Source organism: Pteropus vampyrus, unplaced genomic scaffold (genome assembly GCF_000151845.1).
Source record: "Pteropus vampyrus isolate Shadow unplaced genomic scaffold, Pvam_2.0 Scaffold64, whole genome shotgun sequence".
In the NCBI taxonomy this organism is placed as follows: Eukaryota; Metazoa; Chordata; class Mammalia; order Chiroptera; family Pteropodidae; genus Pteropus; species Pteropus vampyrus.
The window spans coordinates 1485824-1510936 of record NW_011888845.1 but is presented as its reverse complement, the minus strand read 5'-3'; the positions used below and the strand labels follow the sequence as shown (position 1 = coordinate 1510936).

Below are 25113 nucleotides of genomic sequence, written 5' to 3'. Positions count from 1 at the left end.
TGAGCAGGTGACAAGATAGGAGCCTGTTTATAGAAATGGAGAATCAGGAATTGAAATTTATAAGTAGAAAAGTCCACAGGACTGAGGGGATCTAAGGTCTTAATGGGCTGCTGGTGTGGGAGAAGAAATCAGAGAAGGCCGAGCCCTGAATGTTAGGATGGCTGCCCTTGTGGAAACTGATGTGTCAGATGTGTAAAATAGTAGAGTTCCTTTGAAAATTGCTATTATAAAAGTTGTATTTTAAAATGACAGCTTAGAAAATATATCAGTAGAAAAATCAGTGTGTATTTTACTGTGTGGAGTATCTGATTTTATACTGATTCCGCATGTGATGATGAAACAAAATGTAGCTTCCTTTCTCTTTCTCAGGATCCTGGATTTTGCTACACTCTTCATTTAAGATTAGTTTTGTGGCTTTAGACATTTGTAGTCCACATATAAACATTCCTTAGGCTTACCTCCATACTTGGATCACTTTTAAGACATATGAACATTCATCTGATCATAGTAGAATGCTCCTGCCCGTAGAAATAGGTTTTACTAATTTAGTTTCTATACATTTTCCTATACAGGTTGTGACCATGTTATTGTCCAGAGAGACATTAATTATTAAAATAAATATCAATAGCCCCAAATTACATGTATTTTAATTCACGTTATAGTATCAGGAAGTCCCAAAGTAACACACATATAGAGAGCAAATTAAAAGTTTCTGTATTGCAACATTGAGCATTATATTAATTCTTATAAAACTTCAGTGCATTCAGCACTTAGCATTTAACATTTCAACATCTTTACATTGTTTTATATAATCCTTTATTGATAGTTTAAAAATAGAAATGAGATACCTTTGCTAGCCCACACAGTTGAGACAGATCAGTGGGAGGAATGACAAGTGAAAAAGAAAGTATAACTAGTCTTTAGGAATTGAATGGAAAAGTAATCTTTGAAATTCAAGTTGGGATCAAGGACTGCATATGAGGAATGAGCAAAGTAGTCACCATAAAGATGTTTAAATCTTAACTGAGAAAAAAGTCTCAATGTCTCAAGTATAGCAGGAATTTCAGTTGGTTAATGCTACAACTACATTATGCCTGTAAAAGAGTAAATGTATGAAGGAGAGGGTGCTAGGAATCCATGACTTTATCATACTGAGAGTTATCTTGATAAGAATAAATTTAAGTACTAAGTAGATTTAAGTACTACATGAAATAAGGAATCACATGTGGAGAAATTGTGGAGAAATGGTAAAATCTTTGTAAGTACTATTTAAAATGATGATAATTATCATGATCGGTTGAGAACTTGCAATATGCCTAACACAGTGCTACTCAGCTTCTATACGTTATCTCTCATCATTAAAACAACCTGGTGAGGTAAACATGGTAAAGGTAAAGTTCTTTTTATAGGATTAGAAGAACTGGAAAGCTAAATTAACATCTGGTGAATTTCAACAAAATAAACAAATAATATGACTAATTTGGGCCTAAATTTAAAAAAGATATGCTTTAGCTGTGGATTGGAGTAGAGGTGGGAGGATGGAAGTTGTATTTTTATTTTTTTATTATGAATTTTTATGACTTTTTTCTAGTTCAATGTTTTGCTCTCTTCAGTTTTTGATAAGAGCACGACTGAGACTGACAAAGGAAGAAACTAGTTCAGTTACTGGTTCTGGTTTATAAAGACTTATTTTAATAAGATTTACACAAATAAATTATACCAATAGTGAAATAAGTAGCAGCCTTTACCAAGATGAAGTTGCTCATCTTTGCAGATGAGTCACAAGTAACTAATGGCAGATTCAGAGTGATTAAGTTGCAGAAAGAAAAATATCTATGAAATCATGACTGTGTACTTGCAGTGACTCGATTAGTTTTTTTAAATAATTCGATTAGAGCACACATTATAATATAATAACAGAGTAATGTATTAAGTACTATGAAATATGTTTTTTTAATAAAATATATTTATTAAAGAAATGTTGTAACTCAGATGATATAGCAATGGCACAACTCAACTTAAAAAGTACCTTAATAGAATAGTAGAGAAAAGATAAGTACCTAAAAATTTAATGTAATAAATTGTTTAAGTTCCCTGACTTTGGTATCAGACAGGCTTGGGTTCCATACACATCTTTGATCTTTACTAACCTTTCTAAGCTTTAGAATCTTCAACATTATATATCAGGATAAATCTTACTACACCACTTATGGTGTTTGAAATTTTTGAGCAAAATGATATCTGCAAAGTACTTAACTCATTAGAACGACACCCAATTTAAAAAGCTATAATTATTATTACTATTATTTTCATTGTTATTACTAGCTATGATGTTTGAGTGACATTTATTTTTTTAATTAGTATTGGTACATTAGTTAACAAAATCTAGTAAGTTTCAGGAGTACAATTTAACAGTAATGCATATATATATATTGCATTGTGTGTTTACCGCCCATAGTTAAATTTCTTTCTGTCATCACATATTCGACCACTTTTACCCCATCTACCTGTAAGTTATTTTTGTACTAGGCTATTAGCCAAACCATTTTATGCTCTGCTCTTATACCTTGAATATCACACTTGTATTAAAGCAAAGTGATTTTTCCTTTTCAAAGGCTGTTGCTATGTAATCTTAATATCGACACAGATAAAACTACAAAGAATTAGCAGTTAAAAAGGAAGGATAAAGAATGTAGATGAAAGAATTATGCAAGATATCTGTAATTTAAATTAAACCAAAGAAAGGACCTTTCCCACAATTACATGTCAAGAAAAACTTTTCAGTAAAGCAGTAATTTTAATCTCCCTTGAGTTTAAATTTACATTCAGGCTCTTCTCATAAAAAATTGAACATACAAATGGAATTAAGACTTTTTTTTCTATCATTGATATTGTATACAGCATAAAGACTACAGGGTCTCTAATTTCTGTAAATAATTACTTTGTCACAGAGGAGAGATAGATATCTGACATAAAAGCAATGAAAAGGAGATTAACAGTCCTCTGAAGGACACGTGATTCCCTCTCATACTCAGTGTGAGTCTTTTTTGTTTCCACAGAGCATCTGCACAACCACTACTGCATTTTTGCACTTTTTCTTCCTGGCTTCATTCTGTTGGGTTTTAACTGAGGCGTGGCAGTCATATATGGCTGTAACTGGAAAAATTAGGACACGGCTTATAAGGAAACGCTTTTTGTGCCTTGGATGGGGTAAGCATGTTAATATACCCTTTGTGCTCTTGTTAAAATGACGAAACACATATAATAAAACAGCAGATTGCGATTATCCTCAGGCTGCTTTTATTTGTGTCTAATTTGATATATGGAAGTGAAAATGTATGAGGCTGGTCATTTTTGAACTTTCTTTGGGCATTTGGAACTTTAAAAAGGAGTGAATATTGGATGACCACATGGCTAGTCAGTTAACAATGAATGGTGTGAGATGAGGCCTAAGATATCTACAGGCAGAAAAACAAAGTGTTCTCTGCTAATATGTTCCGAAAATGCAAAATGTTTTAATATATTCAGGGCTTGAAGTTATGTACACTAGTCATATATCTACCACAAGAAAACTGAGGAATTCATTCCAAGAGCGCTCAAAACAATTAAAGACTACAGCTATTCATGCCACAGGAAAAAGCCAGTTAGAGAATGAATGAAACCTCCTGAACATCCAGTCAGGTCCTCAAAGGAAAAATAGAATTGTTGACAGACTGAGAATTAATTAATTCTTTGCTTATCTTTATTAGGAAAAGTTTCTCTTAAATTGCCTTTTAAAAGACATCTTGAAAGTCTATGCATTTCATAGGGCCAATTCTAATGTTTATATGAATTAATGAATTCATTTAGTTTAATTAAAATTAGTTTAAGAAACTAGTTTTAGAAAAACCCCAGGATTTTGACATGTTTGCATCTGAGTTTCAAAAGACTTGCACTAAAAACACTGAGAAATTTTGGACCAAATACATGAGAAATACCTAATGTACCAGAAGACTGGAGAATGGAATGCTCGAGGGAGCCCAAAATATTACAAAAAAAATAGTAGACTTAATACAACACCAGAATAATTAATGCTGGGAAAAAAATAGGATTAAGAACACTTAAAGATTATCTATCAGGTTTCAGCAAAGGTCTGTCACATCTGGCTAATGTATTTGGGCTCTTTGCCTTAATAAAAAAATGAGAAAGCTGTTAAGAAATTAGAGAATGTATTCTACTTATACTTTCATAAAATTTTTGTCTGGATTTCACATCAAAGACCTAATGTTGGACTGGTATGAAATTGGGGAGGGGGACATTCTTGTCATCAATTAGTACCATAGATCCAAAAAGTATAGAATGCAAGTAAAAAAGACTCTTCTTGAAGCATAAAGAATGGTGATTTTCAGAATTGGTGAATTTCAGAAATTTAACATCATTACCAAAGATCTTGAGGAGAGGATTCGGTTAATCTCCAAGTTTACAGTTAATATTAACCTACTCTGGGTAGCAAAAATGCACAACTGATGGTACTAGATTATCAGGAAGTCTGTGAGTAAGCAGAATAGTGGCACATGAGTTTCATTATGGCTAAGTGCAACATAGTAAATTTAGAAAAAAAAAATGTTAAATCTAAATTATATGGAATGAAGACTGTTAACTCTTCAGGTATGACCCAGGAGAGGTTTTTTTCCTAATGAACGTGTTCTAGTCAATCAAAAAAGTCAACTAATGACATGCATGAAATGCATAAAGAAGAGGGAGGTAGAAGAGGAGGAGACATTTTATATTTCATATATATAATTATACGTGATATATATGTATATATGTTTCCATATAGATTTCCATATATATATGGAAAGAGAGAGAGAGAAGTTACGCACACCAGTATTTGTTAAAAAATATATATCCTTTTGAGGTACTCTCCATAGTTCTTGTCATTAAACCTCATATCACTTGAAAAGACTCACAGAAAAGAATAGCAGGAAGGAGAGAAAATGATAAGAAGAAAGAATATGGGTGTAGGGAATACAAGAAGGTGATTTGCTGATGGATTTTACAAAATATGGTCTTCCTGAAAAGAAGGCATGACCAAAACTTAAAAATGAATTTAAACAGCATAGATTAGAATTTAAACAGCATAGATTAGAGAGGTTCCATTGAACTTGAGTAAGGTATGATTTATATAAATATAAAAGGTGTCAGATCAGAATTGGTACAGGGGAGGGACTGAGCAAAGCATGGACTGATACCTACATAGAGGTCCATGAAGAGAAATTGGCATGTGTTGTCTGACCGTCATTCAGGATTGTTAAAGGAGGGTAATTAGAAAGCCCAAAACTTAATTTATTATGGCTCTTAACGATGTTCCTACTTTCTTGTTATCATAAGTAAATAATAAAGAATTAAGTGCTAAGATTTTTTTTTAATACCTTATAAATACAATTTGATGTGGATCAATTTATGGCCACTTGAATGTTCGTTCCACTTCTGGGATATTCTGTCACACCTTAACATCCTTTTTTCTTTTTTTTTTTAGCCTTTCTGATTTTCTAACTGTAAATTTCCTTTATAACAGTGTAAACCTCTAGGGAAAAAATAACTTAAAATATATACTAAATCTCTGTTATTAGTTTCCTTTAAACCCATGCCAAATGCGATGGTAACCTAGCAACATCAGAGAAGTGCACTGAGTTAAAAACTCAGCTGTCGCTCTCATATTTTTGTACTTGAAAGAAATTTTGTAATGGAAACATGCTTTATGAAGTGATTCATCCAAAGGTAGTTCCTCCGATTTAATCGTTTCGAGTTTGTCCTAGCCTCTCTTGAGCCAGTATGCACAGTGGTTATACCTGAATGTGAAGTGTGACAATGTTTTTCTTACAGGTTTACCAGCATTAGTAGTGGCCACATCAGTAGGCTTCACCAGGACAAAAGGATATGGCACTGATCACTAGTAAGTCAATCCACAGTGATAAATCATGTTTATAATCAAGTAAATCATCAATGTGCTTCATTAGTCTTGGTGGGCACTGCTGATGGTTTGCATTTTGTCATTGAGTCATTGACAATGGTAGAAATCACATTAGTGAGAAATGAAGTTGGGTTGTTTAAATGCACGAAAGTTAGAGAATAAATGCCACATCACTGTTCAGAATCCTTGTTTCAATTTCCCATTTCTCTATAAGACCAGAGTACTTGACTTTTTAAATATTTCAGTATGTACTTTGCATGTTCAATCTCAAACACACTGTTATAGAACTGGATAAATCTTGACATGTTTACCTTTTAGAATGTAATTCTGATCTGAGCTTCTAATTTCACCGATGATGATATATATCGGTATCAACAACATTTTGTCATGTTTGTTCAAGTTTTCTTGTCTATGTTAGGATAATACATTCTAACACTTATAGATCAGGGGAATCAATAGATTCCAGATTAGGAATTGCTGGGCTATGGGAAGAAATTAGAAGAGAGAAAAAGGGGTATGATATCAGCTCATCCTAATTAATCATAACTGTAATACTAATAAATTCTATGAGAGGATTTATAAATAAAGTTTATATTTCAAATGTAATACAATGCATTTTCATATTTTACTTTATCTGTTTTTTCAAGCTGAGGAGGCATTGAGAAGTGGGGAGAAAGATGTATATCTTATTAGAAGGATGAATTTTAAAGTGAAGTGTTCTGTTTAATTGTCTTTAGGTTTGAGATAAGAACCACTGCTAATTATTAGGCTCTTCGATAGGTTCACTCAAATTGAGTGTGCCAAGGGACATCACTTGTCCATCCAAAAGAAATATCTAAAGAATTTAAAGAACTCAGTGTCATCAGAGCACTTGTTTTTCTTATGCAATCTGTATTATCAGGGGAAGAAAACCTCCCTGATATCTTATGTTGTCAAGCAGTGCTTACTCCAGCAGTATTTCCTTTAAGCAGTTGCTTTTTACAATAATATGATTTCTTCGGTATAAATCCAGTATTTGAATGGTACTGTATTGGGGATATGGAAAGATGTAGGATTATGGATGATATGGTTCTAACTTTCAAGGAGCTTATGATTAAAACCAAATATAATACAAAGATTAACTTACACACAAATATAGAAATTTAGTGGCAGTCTCAGAGACACCAAACTAAAGTGTTCTATCACACTTAAAGATTTTTCTCCAGGTATTTTATTTAAAAAATAGATATTAAATCATCAGTCACAAAGTGGGAAAGCAGAATTTTATCTGTCTGCTGTTATGGCAAGAAGCAATAACTAAATGGAGACTTTGCACACACACATACACACATTTGTGTTGTGGATTTAATTGATACATGTATGTGTGTGTATATATATAAAATTACTAGATGAAAAACGTTAAGTTATAGTGTACATGGAGTAACATTTACTCTATTAGGTTTAGAGTTCTGTGAGTTTTAACAAATGCATAAGTCATGTAACTACTACCACAACAAATATAGAAGTTTGTTGTTAGAACAGACACAGAGTTGTTAATTTTGAAGGCAGCATTCTGATTCTGTGGACTGATAAGTACTGTTGAAAACAGTCACATGTCAAAAACAAGCACATGAAATCATGGGCATGACCCTTTTCATCAACAGTGATAAAATGGTCCCTCATAGTTTCCTCATTTGACTCTCCTGGATTCTGCATGAGCAGATGAGCCACCTTGCAAAGCCTCCAGTGCCAAGCCCCATGTCCTCTTGGGTTTTCCTGTGCTGTGTGAGAATGAATGTTTTTTCTTAAATGGGTTACCATGTCTCTATCAGTGCAAACCTGCATCTCTTGGTGAATTTAGTAATTGAAATAAATACAGCTGCACTGATTTTAATCAAAAGTTTATCTCTTGTGAATTTTCTTAGTACTTTGGGGAAAAAATAAAATTAGAAAGAAAAAAAAAAAGCATGCAAACTATCCATGTAAATTATCCATTCACTGCAATGATAGCTTTTAAGTCGGTTTCTCCCAGTAGCTCAGTGGCCTCAAGGAAGATCTGGTAAATGGCATGTCTAAGACTCTAAAAACAATTTTGCTTAAAAGTATATATTTGACAATTCTATAATGAATGCAGTGCAGTGTTTTACACAACTTGTCATCTTTGTACTGAAAGTCAATATAAAAATCTCACTGCAAGAGTAATTTATCTAAAATGTTTTAACTGTCCGAAAGTAAAGCCTTAAATAAGTTTCTTTTCTGTGAGACATATATAGTATTTTTCACTCATGAACTGCTCTAATTTTAGCTTTTCCCACATCTTCTATGCAATTTTTTTTTTATTACAAAGCTTTGAAATTTGTCACAATTCCAAAGCTAAGCACATAGTCCAAGTTATTTGTATCACACTTCCGTGATTTAACACTTATCACTAATTTTTGTTAGTTTTTATCTGATGTTATTTTCAGTTGCTGGCTCTCTCTTGAAGGAGGACTACTCTACGCTTTTGTTGGACCTGCGGCAGCCGTTGTCCTGGTAAAAATTGAGATCAATTTATTTTGTTTTCTTAGCAAAAAAAAATTTTTAAAGACTATTTTATTTCAATTAGAGTGGCAATTTTGTGTTTGTTGTGTAGAAATATTAAAGTTCAATGAATTATTACTTAAATTTGAATATCAACTGCTATTCAGTCCTTATTACTCCAAAATATTCCTGTTTTAAAGATTGAAAAATATTAAACGGAGTATGGAATTTCTCTTACAGTAATTTCGTATTTGTAAAGAAGTTTGAGTGTCAATAAATTCTTTCATGTATAAAACTTCATCGCTTATGATCATTTTACCTTTCTACTGTTCTATATAATCTATATAGTTGAGACCTCTTAAACTTAATAAATGCTGCTGCAGCCAAATATCAATGAGAAAATACATGTCCATATGCCAAGTTGCTCAGCCTCAGCTTTGCAGAGGTTTTAGACCAGCTATTTCTTTGCTGTGGGGCCGTCTTGGCCTCTACCTACTAGATATCAGTAATATCACTTTTTTTTTTTCCCAATCAAAAATGTCTCCAGACATTTCTCAGTGCTTCCTGAGGGTAAAAATCACCCCCAGTTGAGAACCCCTGCCATGTTATGCATGAGGATTCCAATTTTTTTTCTTTTTGGAATTAAAACTAATTTCTGTACATGTTTAATAATAGGAACATGAAAATTTCCTACCGATTTGCCTTTCTCTCTCTCTGAATTTACTGATTACAAATCTTTCTTGTTCAGTAAACCTTTGAAAAATGTAAGGGAGTAAAGAAATGATCTGAATTAAATACAAAAATCTATATCACTATGCAATTAGGTTTCTAATTAGAAAATTTTCCTTTGGTTTCTTGAACAATTCATTCAATAAATTGGGAACTAGCGACACCTTTCTTAACTCTATGTGACATTTTCTTCCTTTAAAGTTTTCACTCTATACAAAGAGCAGGAACTGTTAATATTCACAAGAGAAATAAAATCTAGACATAAGTGTTGAGAAGAGCATAGGAGAACTGGAACTATTAGATATAATTTTTGTCTGCTGCATTGAATTTTTATTTAATCAATTGAATTATTTCCCTAAGCTACTAGGTTAATATACATATAACCATAAAATGAAGAAACAAAGAGTATGTGTATAATTGAAAGACCAAAGTATGTTTTTGGAGTGGTGATGAATCTCCTCCTGATTAATTGGAGATTAATAGAATCCTTGAAATACACTTTTTTTATTAGTTTAAATAATGAGAAGTTCGAAGATGAGTAAGTCTCCTGATTAAATGGTGTCTTGTCAGGAAGCTCTGAGGAGTGACACCTCTGAAGTCCCCGCCTCACAGGTGCTTTGCATTTTCCTTACACCAAGAATTAAACATATTTCAGCTTTATATTTCATCTGGCCAAAGTGAATTGGGGGAAGTGGAATTTTTTTTTAACTAGTCATCCTGCTTGATTTAAAGAGATTTTTTTGTGAAAAACTAGTTTCAGTGTAATTATCGTTTGTATTGGGGGAGCGTCAAAATTCTGTTGATGGTAGAGGTAAGGGACAGGAAGACAGAAAGAAGAAATATTTTTCTCTGATTATCTTGGTTTCATTATTGGAATGGATTCCTTTATCAGAAACTACAGGTAGATTAGAGAACTGTGGGTACTCATCATAATAAGCTGCTGCAAATAGACCACAGCTATCTCTGCAGCTTTTTACAATTTTACTTGAGAACGAAAAATATATGTGATTTCATTTCAGCTGTATTTAAATCATTTTATGTGAGAGTAAGAGAGTCTTAGAAAATGCTGAGAAGTGTTCAATACAGCACATTGTAAGAAGTGGTGTTAGTGTCCATCTTTTAAAGGAGTCTGGTGAGTTGAATAGGTTTTCTGCTTTGTCTTGAAAGGCATGGTGCATCAAAATGCTGCCCACTCTACAGGAGAAATAACCACACAGCATTAGGAATTTAGGCATTCTCTTCTCCCTGCTTGGGGCAATGACAAATCCTCAGCACCTTTGGTAGCCAGGGCTCACACTAGACTCATACTGTGAGACTCAAAATCCTTTGACTCTCAGGCAAGGGTAAAACCATTTAGCCAATTGATTTTATTCAAGGGTGACTCAGAAAGAAGAATGCCAGATTGGCATAGTATGACACCATTTAAAAGTTAAGCAATTGAAAGTTAATTTCTTCAGTGTTAACTGTGAAGCATTGAAATCAAATGTACTTAATGTACTTTAAAACTTTAACACACCAATGTTAAATTGTTCTGTATTCTTTTATGCACTTATAAAATATTTGAGAAGTGCTTCGTGTCACTACTATTGTGAGTATTTGATTCTGTGGTGGTTGTAAATTGAGAAAACAGTGCTTTCAGGAGAAACAGAGACCTGATTCCCTTTAATATCATTGAAAGGTCAACCTTTGTTTCTGTTTGACAGGTCAACATGGTGATTGGCATTTTGGTATTTAATAAACTTGTTTCCAGAGATGGGATCCTAGATAAAAAGCTCAAACACAGAGCCGGGTAAGCTGCAATTGGTGGATTTTGAAGGTTCTTTACCAGTGAATCCCATACTCTAATTCTAGATCATCACTAACTGAATTTGACTGTGCCTTGAATTTTGTTCTTGGTGAACCAGTGTATCTGGTAGATTCTGCCATTCAAGTTTCCAATGTACTATTATTCTTAAGTAATGTGGCCAAAAATCTTTAAAAAAAAATTTTTTTTTTGAAGACCATTAAGAAAATCTGAGTTTGTGCATACAGCTTGTTGGTAACAGAAAAAGATTAAATGTTAAGGCTAGTCTTAAAATACTTGTCCTTAGGTGAGGATTTTCAAAGACTCCCTAGTTTTGCTCACAAAGGACAAAAGGGTAGATTGAATATAATGTCATATGAGACAGAACTGAATTGGGAGAAGCAAACCCTAGTAGGGTGAAAATGCTGCATTTTCTTTGGTTAATTGTGTGTATCAGAAAAATTCTGTACTTGAAATAATCACTTATGAAACACTATTCTTGTCATATATTCTTATTCTATATGACATTTTGACTATAACTTGCTAGAAAGTTATTAATTTTCACTTGTGCATTTTAACCATTTATAAAATTTAGAAAAGCATTTTACTGTTATAATATCACCATATCTAATGACTTATTAACATTTCTTAAGCAGATCAATAGTAATTTTAAGGTTATATCTTCACTGCATCATAAAAATTTGTAGAAGCTTGAATGAAGTATTAATGCCTTTGAATTTCCCCTTGTATCTTTTCTTGCAAGAAGTTTATAGCTTTCTCTTTTCTGTTTAACTATGCCTTTATTCACAACTTACCCTGCAATTGTTTTAATTTTTTAAATGATTTAAGATGTTATTTAATAGTCATAGTATTTGATGACTGGTGAGAATTTTAGGTCCTCTGTGTTTTTATAATCTATGTAATGATTTATAAGATAGTCCAGGTATTTTTTTTTCCCTAGTAAAAGATGAGGCTTAATAGCTTTCAATATAAAATTTGATATCATTCATATCAAACATCAGAATCACAATGATGTAACAAAAAACATTATTGGGGATTTCTTTCTGATGGGGGGAATCACTTCCCATTTAGATACTTTTTTTTTTCCACTTCAAATGAGTCTCCACAGCATCTTTAAATAGGCAGACTTGAACTTGTATAGACACTGAGCTTTCTATACCATTTGAACTTGAAGCTTTCAAGATTACTCTTGTTAGTCTGCTACTTCTGGTTAGAACTGGAGCAATAGCTTCTTCAGTTATTTCCATCTAGAATAATGATGTAAGAATAAATCGATCATACTGAATACTGGGTATTCATACTCAGTTCTGCCACTTGTATAATTTTCTTTTTAATTAGGGAGAGGGTAGTGAATGGTTAGGATAAAGCTTTGAGGTTAAGAAAAAGACATACTCAATATCTAGCTCTGCAATTTACTACCTGTGTGTATGTCTTTGAGCATGTTACTTAATCTTTCTGCAGCTAATTCTTCTTACCTGTAAAATAGGATAATAACTCTTGCCTCATAGTAGAACACATGGAATATAATATGTATAAAGCATTTATTAATATATCTAGCAAATAGCAAGCACTCCCTCAACAAATGCTGGCTATCGTTATGAGTGAAATGAGGAAGCCAAGCCAGACAGGTTGTTTTCAAAGGACCCTGACTTCTACCAAGCAAGCTTCCATGATTTCACCATCAATGACATTGAGGTCAGAAAAAGAGATGAGACCATCAGCATGAGTAATGTTCAAGGTTTATTAAATTTACATTTAATATTTTTTCTCATTTAATTGTTTTATATGTAATATCCAGTTTGATTCACATAGCTCTTTGTAAGAGATAACTTAGGTTTAGGAGAAATGACAACATTGTCTCATTATGAATTTAGAAATTATCCATTTTGATCTATGTGTTAATTTTAAAACCTGTATTTCTAAAAATATGATAAAAATTACATCTGTTTCTCTGGCAAAACTGAGTCAAGTAGTGTTTTCTGGTTTCAAGGCCACTGCTGGAGAAATAAAAATGTTGTTAAAAGCAGAATACTGGTTACTGTCCAAAGCAGAAAAGAACAATAAACAAACTAATGAATCTAGGTTTAAAATTTTTTTAATCTATATTATAAAATGCTATTTTAGCATAAGTGTATAGAGATTCAAATTTGCTCTCTATTCAAGTGTTACTGAAGGAAATTTTTTAGAAGACTTGAGTGTTTGAAGCTAATTTACTTCACAGAGAAAGCAGTGAAGACAGTAATAAGGACTTCAGTGATGAACCAGCATTAACTATAACCAGCATTAAGTATAACCAGCATTAACTAAAGAAACATTGAGCAGAAAGCTAATTGATTGATTAACTTAACAGTTGATCTCCCTCATTGTAAATATTGACCATTTCGGGTTTTCTGAAAATACATATATATTAAGCATTTCTTTTGAAATGTGCCTCATCCTATTTTTTCTATTTTTAATCAGTTATTAGAAACTGCCAAGCATATATTTATGCTCAATAAATATTTATAAATGAATGAGTGAATTAATATTTAATTATACAATCGCTTGACAAGTTTTATAATACCCAACTATATTAAATTTTTCTAATATATGAAATATATTTACCAAGGGGGAATTTATTATAAATATCAACACGTCTTATATAAAATTATAATTGGAAAGAATGAAAATAAGATAAAACAGCATGTATCTTTTTAGAACATCTCGAAGAGAATATTTTATTTTCTCTTTTGCAGCAGTGGAATTTTCTTATCTACTATGTATTTTAAACTGCTTTACCTTATCTACCTGAAATGAAGGAGACTACTATACCAGGATCTTATAAAAATCTCATGAGATTTTTCCAAAGGGAGGGGCAAAAAATTTTTTCCAGAGAATGTTTTATAGTACTAAAACAAACCAATCAATCAGACCAAAAAAAATTTTTTTAAGAAGAGAAAATTGGGACAGGAACTAGAATTTAGAGACTTCAAGACCCCACAGTCATGGAGAGAGAAGTGAAGTGACCTGCATTCAGACACTAGTGCTCTAGTGGATACCAGTTACATCTGAACTTATGGGAAATTCAATTTTTCTTTTAACTGTTAGCATTGTGTTTATTTTATAACTGCATAATTTCCCCTATAACAAAGAAATAAGATTTTATTTTTCATTGCAGCAACTAAGTTTAGCATTCGGACTACGTGTTCTTCATATTTGTTCATTTCTATAGTGGCCATGCAAACTAGGAAAAAATATTAGATCTCTCTCTGGGTAACCTATCTTTCCTCTGCTCCATTCACATCTAACAATTCTAATAACAGAATTCCAAAGTTGTCCAACCAGTAAACGTCAAGCATAGTTTTCAACAGCACTAAGGGAAGTATGTGTAGACCTTTTAGTCAGTCTCAAATCACAAAGAGAAATGAACATTTCAAATACTCTTAAAGAAAGCCCATACTTAGTTCAAATTAGTTTTTCAGGGCTAAAATACTGATATTGTGTTTGATTTTTTAGTAATTTTTAGTAATCTTTGGCTTTCCAATCCTATTTCAGAGCCTACAGGCATAGTGTCCTTAAAATTGAGAAAGGTAGCCACATCTGTGTTTGAAACACAAACACCAAATAGCCTATCTTCTATAATAAAGTAATCAATCAATGACGGAGGCTTGCCTTTTAAATTAATATGGTGGGACTTAAGAAGACTGAGGACACACAAATGAATAGTTAGGACAGTGGTGCTCATTCCTGTTTGTTCATCTGAATAATCTATGGAACTTTGAAAAAATACAGGTGCCTGGATCCCATTAAATTAGTTTTTGGAGTTGGGCAGATACATCTGATGTCCAGCCACTATGGAGAATACTGGTCTAGGTACTCATTTTGGAGTAGTTTCAAATACATTGACATGCCCGTTGAGATATTCATGAACTGCAGTGGATAGACTACTGGTTACTTATTATTTTGGAAAGCTCAGATAGATGTGGTTAGTACATATATCCTGGGGTGAATCAGTACAGTGAATGATTTAGTATTATATTCCCTACCCCCACATCAAGCTCTGAAAGCTTGGATTTTTCTCATAGGGTTCACTGATCAATCTACTTAATTGCTTTCAGATTTATTATCCCATCCAAGCACTATTAACAAATGAGTGCACTTGTTTAAGAGACCAGACATACTGAATTACGAGCCTCTTATGATTTTCTCTGTTCTGCCACTTTGATTATACACATGGTGATGTAAGTCCACTATAATATTATTGAGAAAAAAAAACCTATTGGGCAAACATATTTTAGACATAAACACTATATGGGAATGGATGAGAGAAGTACACCACAGAGAATAATTTCAAGATGCTTTGAATCTTCATTCAAGTAATTTCTTTTTGGTTTTTCCTGAGGGGATTATATTTTAATAAACCAGTTGTTTTCAAAGGACTCTTTTCTAAAGCAAAATGTATATAAAGTTTTTCCATGTATTATGACTGCTTCTATGACATAATAAATTGAACTTGAATTATTTGAATTTAAATTTACCTGCAAAATGCTCTAGACTAGACTAGACCATTTAAATACTATTAGTTGGTGTCTATGATGAAATGTGCAGAAAAAAATTTTTTGAACTTAATGATTATGTTAAATGTGTTTATTAAAGCAGAAAACTATCATCCTTTTTATTATCAACTAATTTCATCAAATTTCATCATCCCCTATATTCAGATCATCCTAAAATATGCACGGTACATTGATACTATAAGAAATTTCAAAATACAAATATTTCGAGACAAAGGCTACATCTTCCACAAATGACTGAAGACCTAAAATAAATATCTTCCTATATTGGACTTCTGAGATACGTGTTTACGTTTCAAAAGGTTTTAATTGATAATATGTGCCTTTTGCAAAAGACAAGAAAATCTTTGAAGCTTGGAGTCCTTACTTGTTTGATTTTCAGGGGTCTGAATAAAGGGTTTTCACTGTATGTCTACACAAACACATGCTTATGTTTAACTCAGTGTATTGGGCAACTTTGATCTGTAGACACAAGGGCCATTTATGGTGTAAATTACGAAAAATGTGCTTCGCATGCAACAAAGGCCCATATTATTAAAAGGCAAATGTTACAAAAATAATGTGTAGTATAAATGCATCTTTAAAACAACCTAGAACATTCATCTTTGATGAATATACTTTTCTGCATGAAATCGTATTTGAAAGCTAATTTGCAGCAGCAACGTTTTTTTTTGGTGACAATTCAATATTTTGTTCTTTTTGTGGGTGTTCTGTTTGTTTGCAGTCAGATGAGTGAGCCTCATAGCGGTTTGACGCTCAAATGTGCCAAGTGTGGAGTAGTTTCAACAACAGCTTTGTCAGCCACCACCGCCAGTAACGCCATGTTAGTCCTGATCATTTACATCTTCTTGTTACAAATCTTTTACAGTGCATGTGAGAAAATGCTATGATGAAAAAAAAAAAAAGTTTGCTAATAATAGAGCTAAGAGCATACTTAAATATTTATAATTGGCAACTGTCTTTATAAGTATTGTGGGATTGTCTATAAAAAATTAAATAAAACTGGGAAACGTTACCTGCTTTGTGGTTTCCAAATTAATGGTTTGGTGCCACGTAAAAGAATGCTTTGTTGAATGGGGATTTGGTTTTTGCCTGGGGTGTGATGTGCAGCCTCATAAGGTCGCTTTCTCTGTCTCTTAACAGGGCATCTCTTTGGAGCTCCTGTGTAGTGTTGCCCCTTCTGGCTCTGACATGGATGTCTGCGGTTCTGGCCATGACAGACAAACGCTCCATATTGTTTCAGATACTTTTTGCCGTGTTTGATTCATTGCAAGGCTTTGTGATAGTCATGGTCCACTGCATTCTTCGGAGAGAGGTGAGAAATATGATTCTTGTGAGAGAGAAGAGTGATACCTAGAAGAGTATTTTCCACATTAACAAATATCTTTTATTTTAATATCTTGATCTTCAGATTAAAGCTAGTCTCCTCCAAAGACAATCATTTAGAAGTCAAAGCTAAAACATAGTTTTAAGGCAAAGTTCAAGAGGGTTCCTTGGGCTTTGAAAGTGATAGATTAAAACAGCTGGGATAATGCAAGGGAAAACATAGCCAGAGGTGGCAAGAACAAGAGAGAATAGGTACAAAAAAGGTTATGATGGAGTCATAGATATAGGTAAGTCTGTTAGAAAAACTGGTGGATAGGAGAGTAGGGTGTCATATTTTTTAAAGGTATGGTTCACAAATACAATGCAATGATATTTCTCGAACCCATTCCCTAACTTGTGCTTCTACACACAACATATCCCTATTCCTCATACTTAACTTATTTTTATATAGAAAATGTTGACAATTAATGAAGTTCTTTTGTCTCTATTCTAAGTTGTGGTTAAAGTTACTAAAGATGAGTGGTTTTGATATAATTGTTTATACTCAGAAACTACAAAAAAAAATGTATACAGTGGAGCATGATAGGTAATAATTATCCCCAAGCACTATAGGTCTATAACCACAGCATTTTTCACAGGTTTGGTTAAGGTTATTGTCAGCAGTGAGGGAAAGAAGTAATCTTTTTTTAAGTGGAGACAGTAATTTGCACCAAATCCATCCAGAACAGTGATAGATTTCAGACTTGAATTGTTTAGGGATAAAATATTGTTTTCTAACCAGTGCAAAAGTTATTCTGAGTGTTTATAAGCACTGAGTGTTTATGAGTCATTTTAGCATTTACTCTGGAGATGGTGGTGACTAAAACACACAATGACATGGTGCCATGCTAATATTTTTGAGAAAATGGTCTATGCTGTCATTTTGCATTATCTATCTTGTTTGAGAAAACTTTATTATGATGTGCACATTGCAAAAAGACACATGTGTATTTGAGTATACACCACATAGTTTTTACAGTGATGCGTGAAGGTAACGAAAGGTTTTTACCTCATTTGCCAGATGGGGAGAACAATATTTCCAAGCTACTTTAGTATGATGCAAATGTCAGCAATAAACCCACATATGTATTCTAAGAACATATGATGAAAAACAAAAGACAAGAATAATGACTTCGCATTGCAAGGGAAGGATATTTCATCATTTTAAAAATCTGATTTAGTTCACAGTTGCTAAGCCTTATTATTTCCTCTTCACAAATTTTTACCTAGAATATCAGCATTAAAAAATCTCCAAGTATCAAATTCTTTATAAACCAAAGTAAAAGTTAAACAGAAATTGAATAATTTAGGGCTCTGTTCTTCATGTGTAACAGCTTGTGGGTCCTTTATATTAATATTATCTTTAACATGTTTATGTAACAAAATTGTTTAGAGTAGACACATGGTATGTATTTTTGATTGACAGTTAAGAATGAACAGTGTGGGTTTTAAGCAAGATACAAGATATATCCGCATGCAATTTTCTGAAGATGTAATACTTTAAGTGTTAAAGCATCTCTAAGCCTCTCTTTTTCTTTAGAAATAAGCTTTCCAGATAGCCTTAGGCCGTGGTCAAAATATTCAGATTTTAAAGTGACAGAAATTTTGATGGCTTATTATCAGATTTTTGCTGCTTACATGAAGAAAATTATTTGGCACAAAAATTCATTTTCATTAGAACTTTTTTTACACTTGCTAATTGGACTAGTAACTGTCAAAACATGATTTAAAGATAATTAAATCATAGAATAAATGCTTCTGCTAAAATAGATGTCTATAAATATGTTTTCTGTAAAATGGCTATTGGCCCTATAATTGTTGTATTTTCAATGATTAGTCCAAACTGAATAATTTCATAGCTGATAAATTAATAGCAGAATGTCATAACTGTTTTTCATTTCAACCCTAAAATGAAAATTTGCATATCCAATATTCTCACATTGTCCCTTAAAAATACTCTGTAACATTCCTATAAATACACAGAGCAGCTTTCAGTTATAGAGAAGGTTTCTTTCAGAATTCCTCAGAGGAAGTTCTTACTGAAAAACCAAAAGAATCTTGTTTAAATTTTGTGGATTCCAAGGACCACATCATAAGGAGGCCTCACTGAGTTCACAGAAATTCTTCTTGACCTTCTAAATGTATATCACCTGACACTACCCATGGGTCTATCTCGTATTACCTGTGATCACACTGCCCTAACATTAACCACAGCCCAGGGGAACAGAAGCATCATTCCATGTCTCTGGCGTCTCCTATGAACATAACATTCCATAAAAATACACCAAAGCAAAGGACTAAATAACTAAGCGTAAAGTACTGGGTAATGACTCATATTTATTAATCTACTTGATAATCCTATAGGAGTTCTCATAGTTTTATCTCATCTGTTTTTTTTTTTCAAAGTTTTTCTTCACAATTCAAGATATTTTCATATGGATTTCATATAATTCAAGATAATTTCATATGGATTTTTCTTTCTTAAAAGTGTACAAGCAATGTAAGAAATATTTCCTTCAATTTAGAGACTGGATAACAGATAAATGTGTATTTTTGACATACAGTAACATAATTTGGGACATATAGTAACATAATTTGGTTGTTTTTAGTTTTTAATGATTGTTTCAATGTAAGTTCAAAAGGCTTTACCCATATTTACTTCTGCAGTCTTCCTGTGAAGGAGGTAGATGTACACAAGAGAGGAATATAGCCTTGCAGTTTAAGAAGGAGAAAAGAAATGAAATACTGTAACTGTGCCATTTTAAATGTGATGTGTATGGGGCTTAATTTAGTTTAAAAGTGCTTTTGTTTTCAGTGGATCCAATTTTATAACCCAAATCATTTCTAGTCAGGAGGGAAGGGAGAAATGATCACTCTGGTACTGTCAACTCAATTATATTTTGCTTTATTAAAAAAAGCAACAAATAGATATTTTGCATAACAATTTGTTGTGACTTCCAGAACTGACATCTTAATAATTACACTTCATAAAACTTGTATTTTTGAAAATACAGTGTCTTCTTCTAGAGCACCTTTGTCTTTTAAATTGCTTTGGTAGATGCCTCAGAAAAAGAAAACAGGCAATAAGAATTTTCTTTTTTTAATTAAACCATCTGATTTATCACAACACATTACTTTCAGTAACCAAACCTAGATCTTGGAAGCTGAGATGTATAATACCGAATAAGACAGAATCTAATAGAACAAATATAGACATTTCCTCCATTAATTGGTCATTTTTTTATTAGAATTCATTTGCATTAAGCACATAACAGCATCTACTATTTACTATTCTCTACATTGCTATGGAAATTCAAACTACACAAGAGTTATGAAATCTTTGAAATAGTTACTGTTGCTAGGAAACCACTTTCTTGGTGCTTGCACATTCTTCTCATCTCTACTGTCCCTGGCTGTGCCTGGCTCTAAGACAATCTTACAGCTTGATGTCAGAGGGGGAAAATAACAAGATTGTGATTCAAAATAAGCTACAATAAACCCTTTCACTAAATGGAAGGGAAAAAGGAAAGTGCTTAACTGGATGATTTTGTTGTATCAGTCTTTGAGGATCCTGTGGCTGTTCTGTAGCGTCAGTAACAGGGCCAAGCTCCTCTTTTCTTCCCCAGCACTGGCAGGAGGTCTAGGCTGCACCAGATGAGGTCCCAGAATCTTCATCCAAACCCATCAAGCAATTTTGTAGCAAAATGCTTAAAATAAACATGAACAGATTTCTCTCTCTCTCTCTCTTTCTCTCTTTCTCTCTTCCTCTCTTCCTCTCTTCCTCTCACCCCACTTCCTCTACCTTCCCATTCCCTCCATCCCTTCCTTCCTTCCCATTTCCCATGTAGTCTTATTAATACCATAGAGTACAGATAAACAAAATGATTTACAGACATGTGACTGTGAATTATAAAACAGACAAGCATCCTTGCCTATCTAATTTAAAACCAATATTCTCCCCCCAAATAAATCTTTTTTTTAAAAAATGAAGCCAATAGCGGGGAAACAATTACATAACAATTTGAAAAGAGGTCATATTGCATATACTATACATAGTTCATATGGAGAGTTGAGTGAATCTCCAAGCTTGACTATTTACAGGGACATTAGGTATGACTCATTACTATGAAAGGGTTTATCTGTGTCCTCCCTTAATGAGACATAGGCAAGGCTTTCCGCTGGTCTTTGAAGATGAAGGGGGTAGGTAGATAGGAGACTAGAACTCAACAGGCCCTCAGGGAAAAGTGGAGTTAGAAGATTAAGAAAGCGAAAGTAAAGTAGATGAAGATGGAGGGAGGCTACTGGCTATAAGCTTTCCACAGAGTGAAGGTTATGGTGAAGAGCAGAGAGTTGATCCTTCTCTGGCTCAACCTGGGGCACCTGGGGCACCTGGAGGCATAAAGCAAGTGATGTGATCCTGACACTAGCGTGATTTCTTTTTTTTTTTTTTTAATGGTTGTGACTGCGGCACTAAGAAAGACAATACTGATGACATTTGAGGGCAGAGCGTTGATTAAGTGATGTTTTAGACCTTTCTTGTTTGGGTATTTAGTGGCCATGGTGAGAGGCCACTGTGAGTGGTGTCATGAAGAAAGTTCAGTAGGTTTTAAAGAGTAAGTGAGTGGCCCAGGGTGGGAGGGTTATGGTACTCATCCTAACATTTCTAACTTGTTCAGGAGAAAGTCGTATATGGACAAGGATTTAAGGAAGAATGGAGTGAATTGCTAAGAACTTTGTTTTTCAGGCTGAATTGAAGGGTCAAAAAATGCATTTAATATTTTGTTTTATTTTTAATAAAATATGATGTGTATCTGGAAATGGGAGAATGACTACAGTTACCACAACAAAGCTGGGTTTTATCAGAACAGAGAGTAAGGATTGCAGAGACTGCCTTTAAATGGGGACACAGGGATGACACAGGCAAGGCTGATATTTCTAGTTACCTTTCCCAGAAACCACCAACCTCCCCTCATCCAACAGTCATCCCATTTCTTAAGTGGAGTAGGCTTTCCTGACTTGACCATAAGGGCAATTAGATCATGAATATTTGCATCAGTCTTAATCTGCACATGTAGTTCCTTAAATCCATGCAGAGGCTTAAGAGCTTAACAAGAGCACGAAATCAGATGACATTAGTGAACAAATTAGGATGGCATTAGTGAACAAACTGAGACACACAGTTCATGACAGATATTGGCAAAGTCTGACATGTCTACCAGGTAGCGTCCAACCGGGACTTGCTATTATCCCAAATTCTGAGTACCTGGCCACTTGGACAAGCAAATCTCCTCTCATTCGTTCTCCTTTCAGATCCGTAGGGTCCCACCTTGCAGTATTGATAAACTGGTGACAGGAAGTTAAATATGTCTGGAATAAAGGTTAAAAACATAAGAAATAAGAGGTCACAAATTAGTTTTTTTATTTTTTGCCTTGAAGTGAATGGCATGAGGCTAAAATGAAATATCTTCTGTGAAGGCACAGGTGGTGGTGGCTGGCATATAACTTCCCTTTCCTTTTATTCTCATTTCTTCCTTTTCTCAAACGCTGTTACATTTTTTCAGATCATATATGAGAAATGTCATCTGGGGAAGCTTATGTGACCCCCAAACTGATACAAAAACGATAAAAGCTAGAACAATTTTGAGATTAGGCAAAAGAATCTTTAATTGTTAGAGGAGTCCAATAGGAAGTCATTAGGATTTAATTTGAGACTGAAGTCCATTTTGTTCCTTCAGTACATATCAAATGACAAACCATTTTTTATTTCCTTTGCTATCAGAGAAGTCAGGTAATATTTTAATAATGTGAAGTCATTCATGTTGCTTATGTCAATTAGCATAATACACATGAAATGGAGAACAATCTTACTTGTTAACTTAATGATTAAATTATATGCAATTTAGTATGGTTAAAAAGAATTAAGCCATTTGTTCAAATATGAATCAAGAGAAACAACAGTAGAGATCAGATTCATAAAAAAAAAAAAAAAATACGGGACACATAAAAAACTCCTTTTCCCTCCAGTAGCAATCTCAAGTAATTTCAAGAATGTAACTTTATTTCTCTGCTTAAAATGATCTTCAGAATAACTGGAGGTAAAACTATCTTCTTAAAAGGTGAAGATTTGGGGTCTGAGCTGCTTGATAGCTAAATACAGAGCCCATTTCAAACAGCGCAGCTTTTTCCTGTGAGGTTTCTCTCAACGGCAACGCTGCCAAGTATCGCTCAGTGCTCTTCCCCAGCAATTTCTAAATCTGGCACAGGCTTTCAGAGTGACACTCTGCCAAGCTGCCTTCAGAGTGAGGACCAACCGAGAAGTCCTCAGCTTGCTGCTGTGGAGCTAACTGAATCACTCTCCCTGTGGGAGAGAGACAGGAGCGAGACACACTCCTGCAAACCTTTTTGAACTTGTGTCTCATCCAGGAATCCATCCATAATAAAAGGGTTTGTAGCTTTTTCAGGAATTTTTAGAGCAGCCCCCAGCAGGAAGTGGTAAGGATAACTTCTGTGATGTCTCCTTTGGATACTTGCAGAAAACCTTGATAGCTTATGTTTTTCACCTCACCTTATTTTTGAAGATATTTCTGGTCTTTCCTTTTTTTTTCATTTCAGAACATGACATCAGATTTCCTTGAAGTCCCTTAAATATTCCAAGGCTATGTACATATCGTTTTTTTGCTTTTTAACCCTGATAGTTTTTAACCCTCAGTCTGATTGTCAATTAAGATGAAAGACCTATCACAGAATTTTATAAAGAGAGGAAATTTTGAACTCTAGATTTTAACTGTGCCATAATTTGTTAAATAATTATTCTACATAGGTTTATTTAAAAATTGTATTCGCTAGTCTAACAAGTTTCAAAAACAATACTATTGCAAGAATTCAGTTATAATTTTAATATCCAAAAATAAAATGTAAATTGCTACCTAAAATAAGTGACTTGTTCTTCACAAATAGTAAGTCAGCTTAAGGAGCTTAAATAATAAACATTTTAATCTTCTAAAAATTACTTTTCTTCAGTCTTAATCACAAGGCAAGAAAGACACCAAGATTCCAGCACTGTAAATATGACTATTGGCACAGAAGATTTTAATTGCTGGATGACATAGCCAGTTCTAACCTCTCTCGTTTGTTTGTTTTTATACTCCTTGTCTGGAATTAAGGTCCTTATAGACTTGCTTTTTAAAAATTCCAGTTGTTCTCCATCAATGCAATTCACGTTGATTCACCAAAGATGCTCTGGTTTTTTGATAGAAAATTCAGTTATCAAAATGTTTTTAAATAGCCGGAGATATACTTTCCAGGTACTATCTTGCCTGAAACGCTCTTTTCTGTGAGAAAGAAATAGCAGCGTGAAATATAGTCTAATCATTTTCCTTCCCTGACAGTGTTGGACAAATATTTAAGGCTAACTCATCTAGATTGTCTGAATGCATTTTTAAGATTTTTTAAAAATCAAACAAAGCATTTCGAATAATTGGAATTTCTCCTGCAAATCTTTCTGAATCAGAAGTAACAGAAGCACTAAAAGTGTCAGAGAATATAATGCTTAAATTATGACACTTATATAATCATTAAAGTGACCTGGAGTTTACTAGAGAATTTTTATGCTTTTCTGTTTTATATTTCCTCTAAATGACATTGACCAATTCACAATATTGATATCATTCTCCAGTGTACAATTGCCCTTAATCCATCGTCATATTTGGGAGTTTGAAGTATTGATTGATTGTGTGTGTGCATATATGTGTCTGTTATAAAAAAAAAAAAGTTAGATTTATATTTCCTTCAGGCTATCAGATAGTGGATTTTGAAGAGAAACATATAGAAATTGTTTTGTATATTTTATTGTTAGACAAAAAGATCCTCAACAGCTATACTCTGAAGGTCTGCAAAGAGCGGCTACCAAGTGCCACCTTTGGTTAATTAGAAATAGATTTGAAAAAATCTTCATGTGACAAGCTCTTGAAAGGCAGCATTTCTAACATATTATTTATTTTCCTTTATAAATTATGCTTCTTTAACACTTGTCTCAGGGCACAAACAGAAAATTAGCATGTACCTATTTTTTGACACTGGTTCTTAGAATTTGTTTTCTAAAAACAGACATACTTTCATAGTGGTTACCCTCAATGCAGATTTCTTCGTAACAGAAACAGTGGTTATCTGGAAAACACTAGACTCATGACCAATTTTTGATTATTAATATG

At 33.4% G+C, this 25113-nt stretch overlaps 1 protein-coding gene across 2 annotated transcripts in view; it reads left to right on the top strand.

The window, feature by feature from the left end:
• ADGRB3 (adhesion G protein-coupled receptor B3) overlaps nucleotides 1-25113 on the top strand; it is a 693186-nt gene that overhangs the window by 634338 nt on the left and 33735 nt on the right. For both annotated transcript variants that reach the window (XM_011361182.1, XM_011361183.1), the window contains 6 exons: nucleotides 3060-3210; nucleotides 5866-5935; nucleotides 8398-8464; nucleotides 10885-10970; nucleotides 16263-16361; nucleotides 16682-16853. In XM_011361182.1, coding sequence (XP_011359484.1) covers nucleotides 3060-3210; nucleotides 5866-5935; nucleotides 8398-8464; nucleotides 10885-10970; nucleotides 16263-16361; nucleotides 16682-16853 — 645 coding nt within the window. The remainder of the gene's footprint in view (nucleotides 1-3059; nucleotides 3211-5865; nucleotides 5936-8397; nucleotides 8465-10884; nucleotides 10971-16262; nucleotides 16362-16681; nucleotides 16854-25113) is intronic.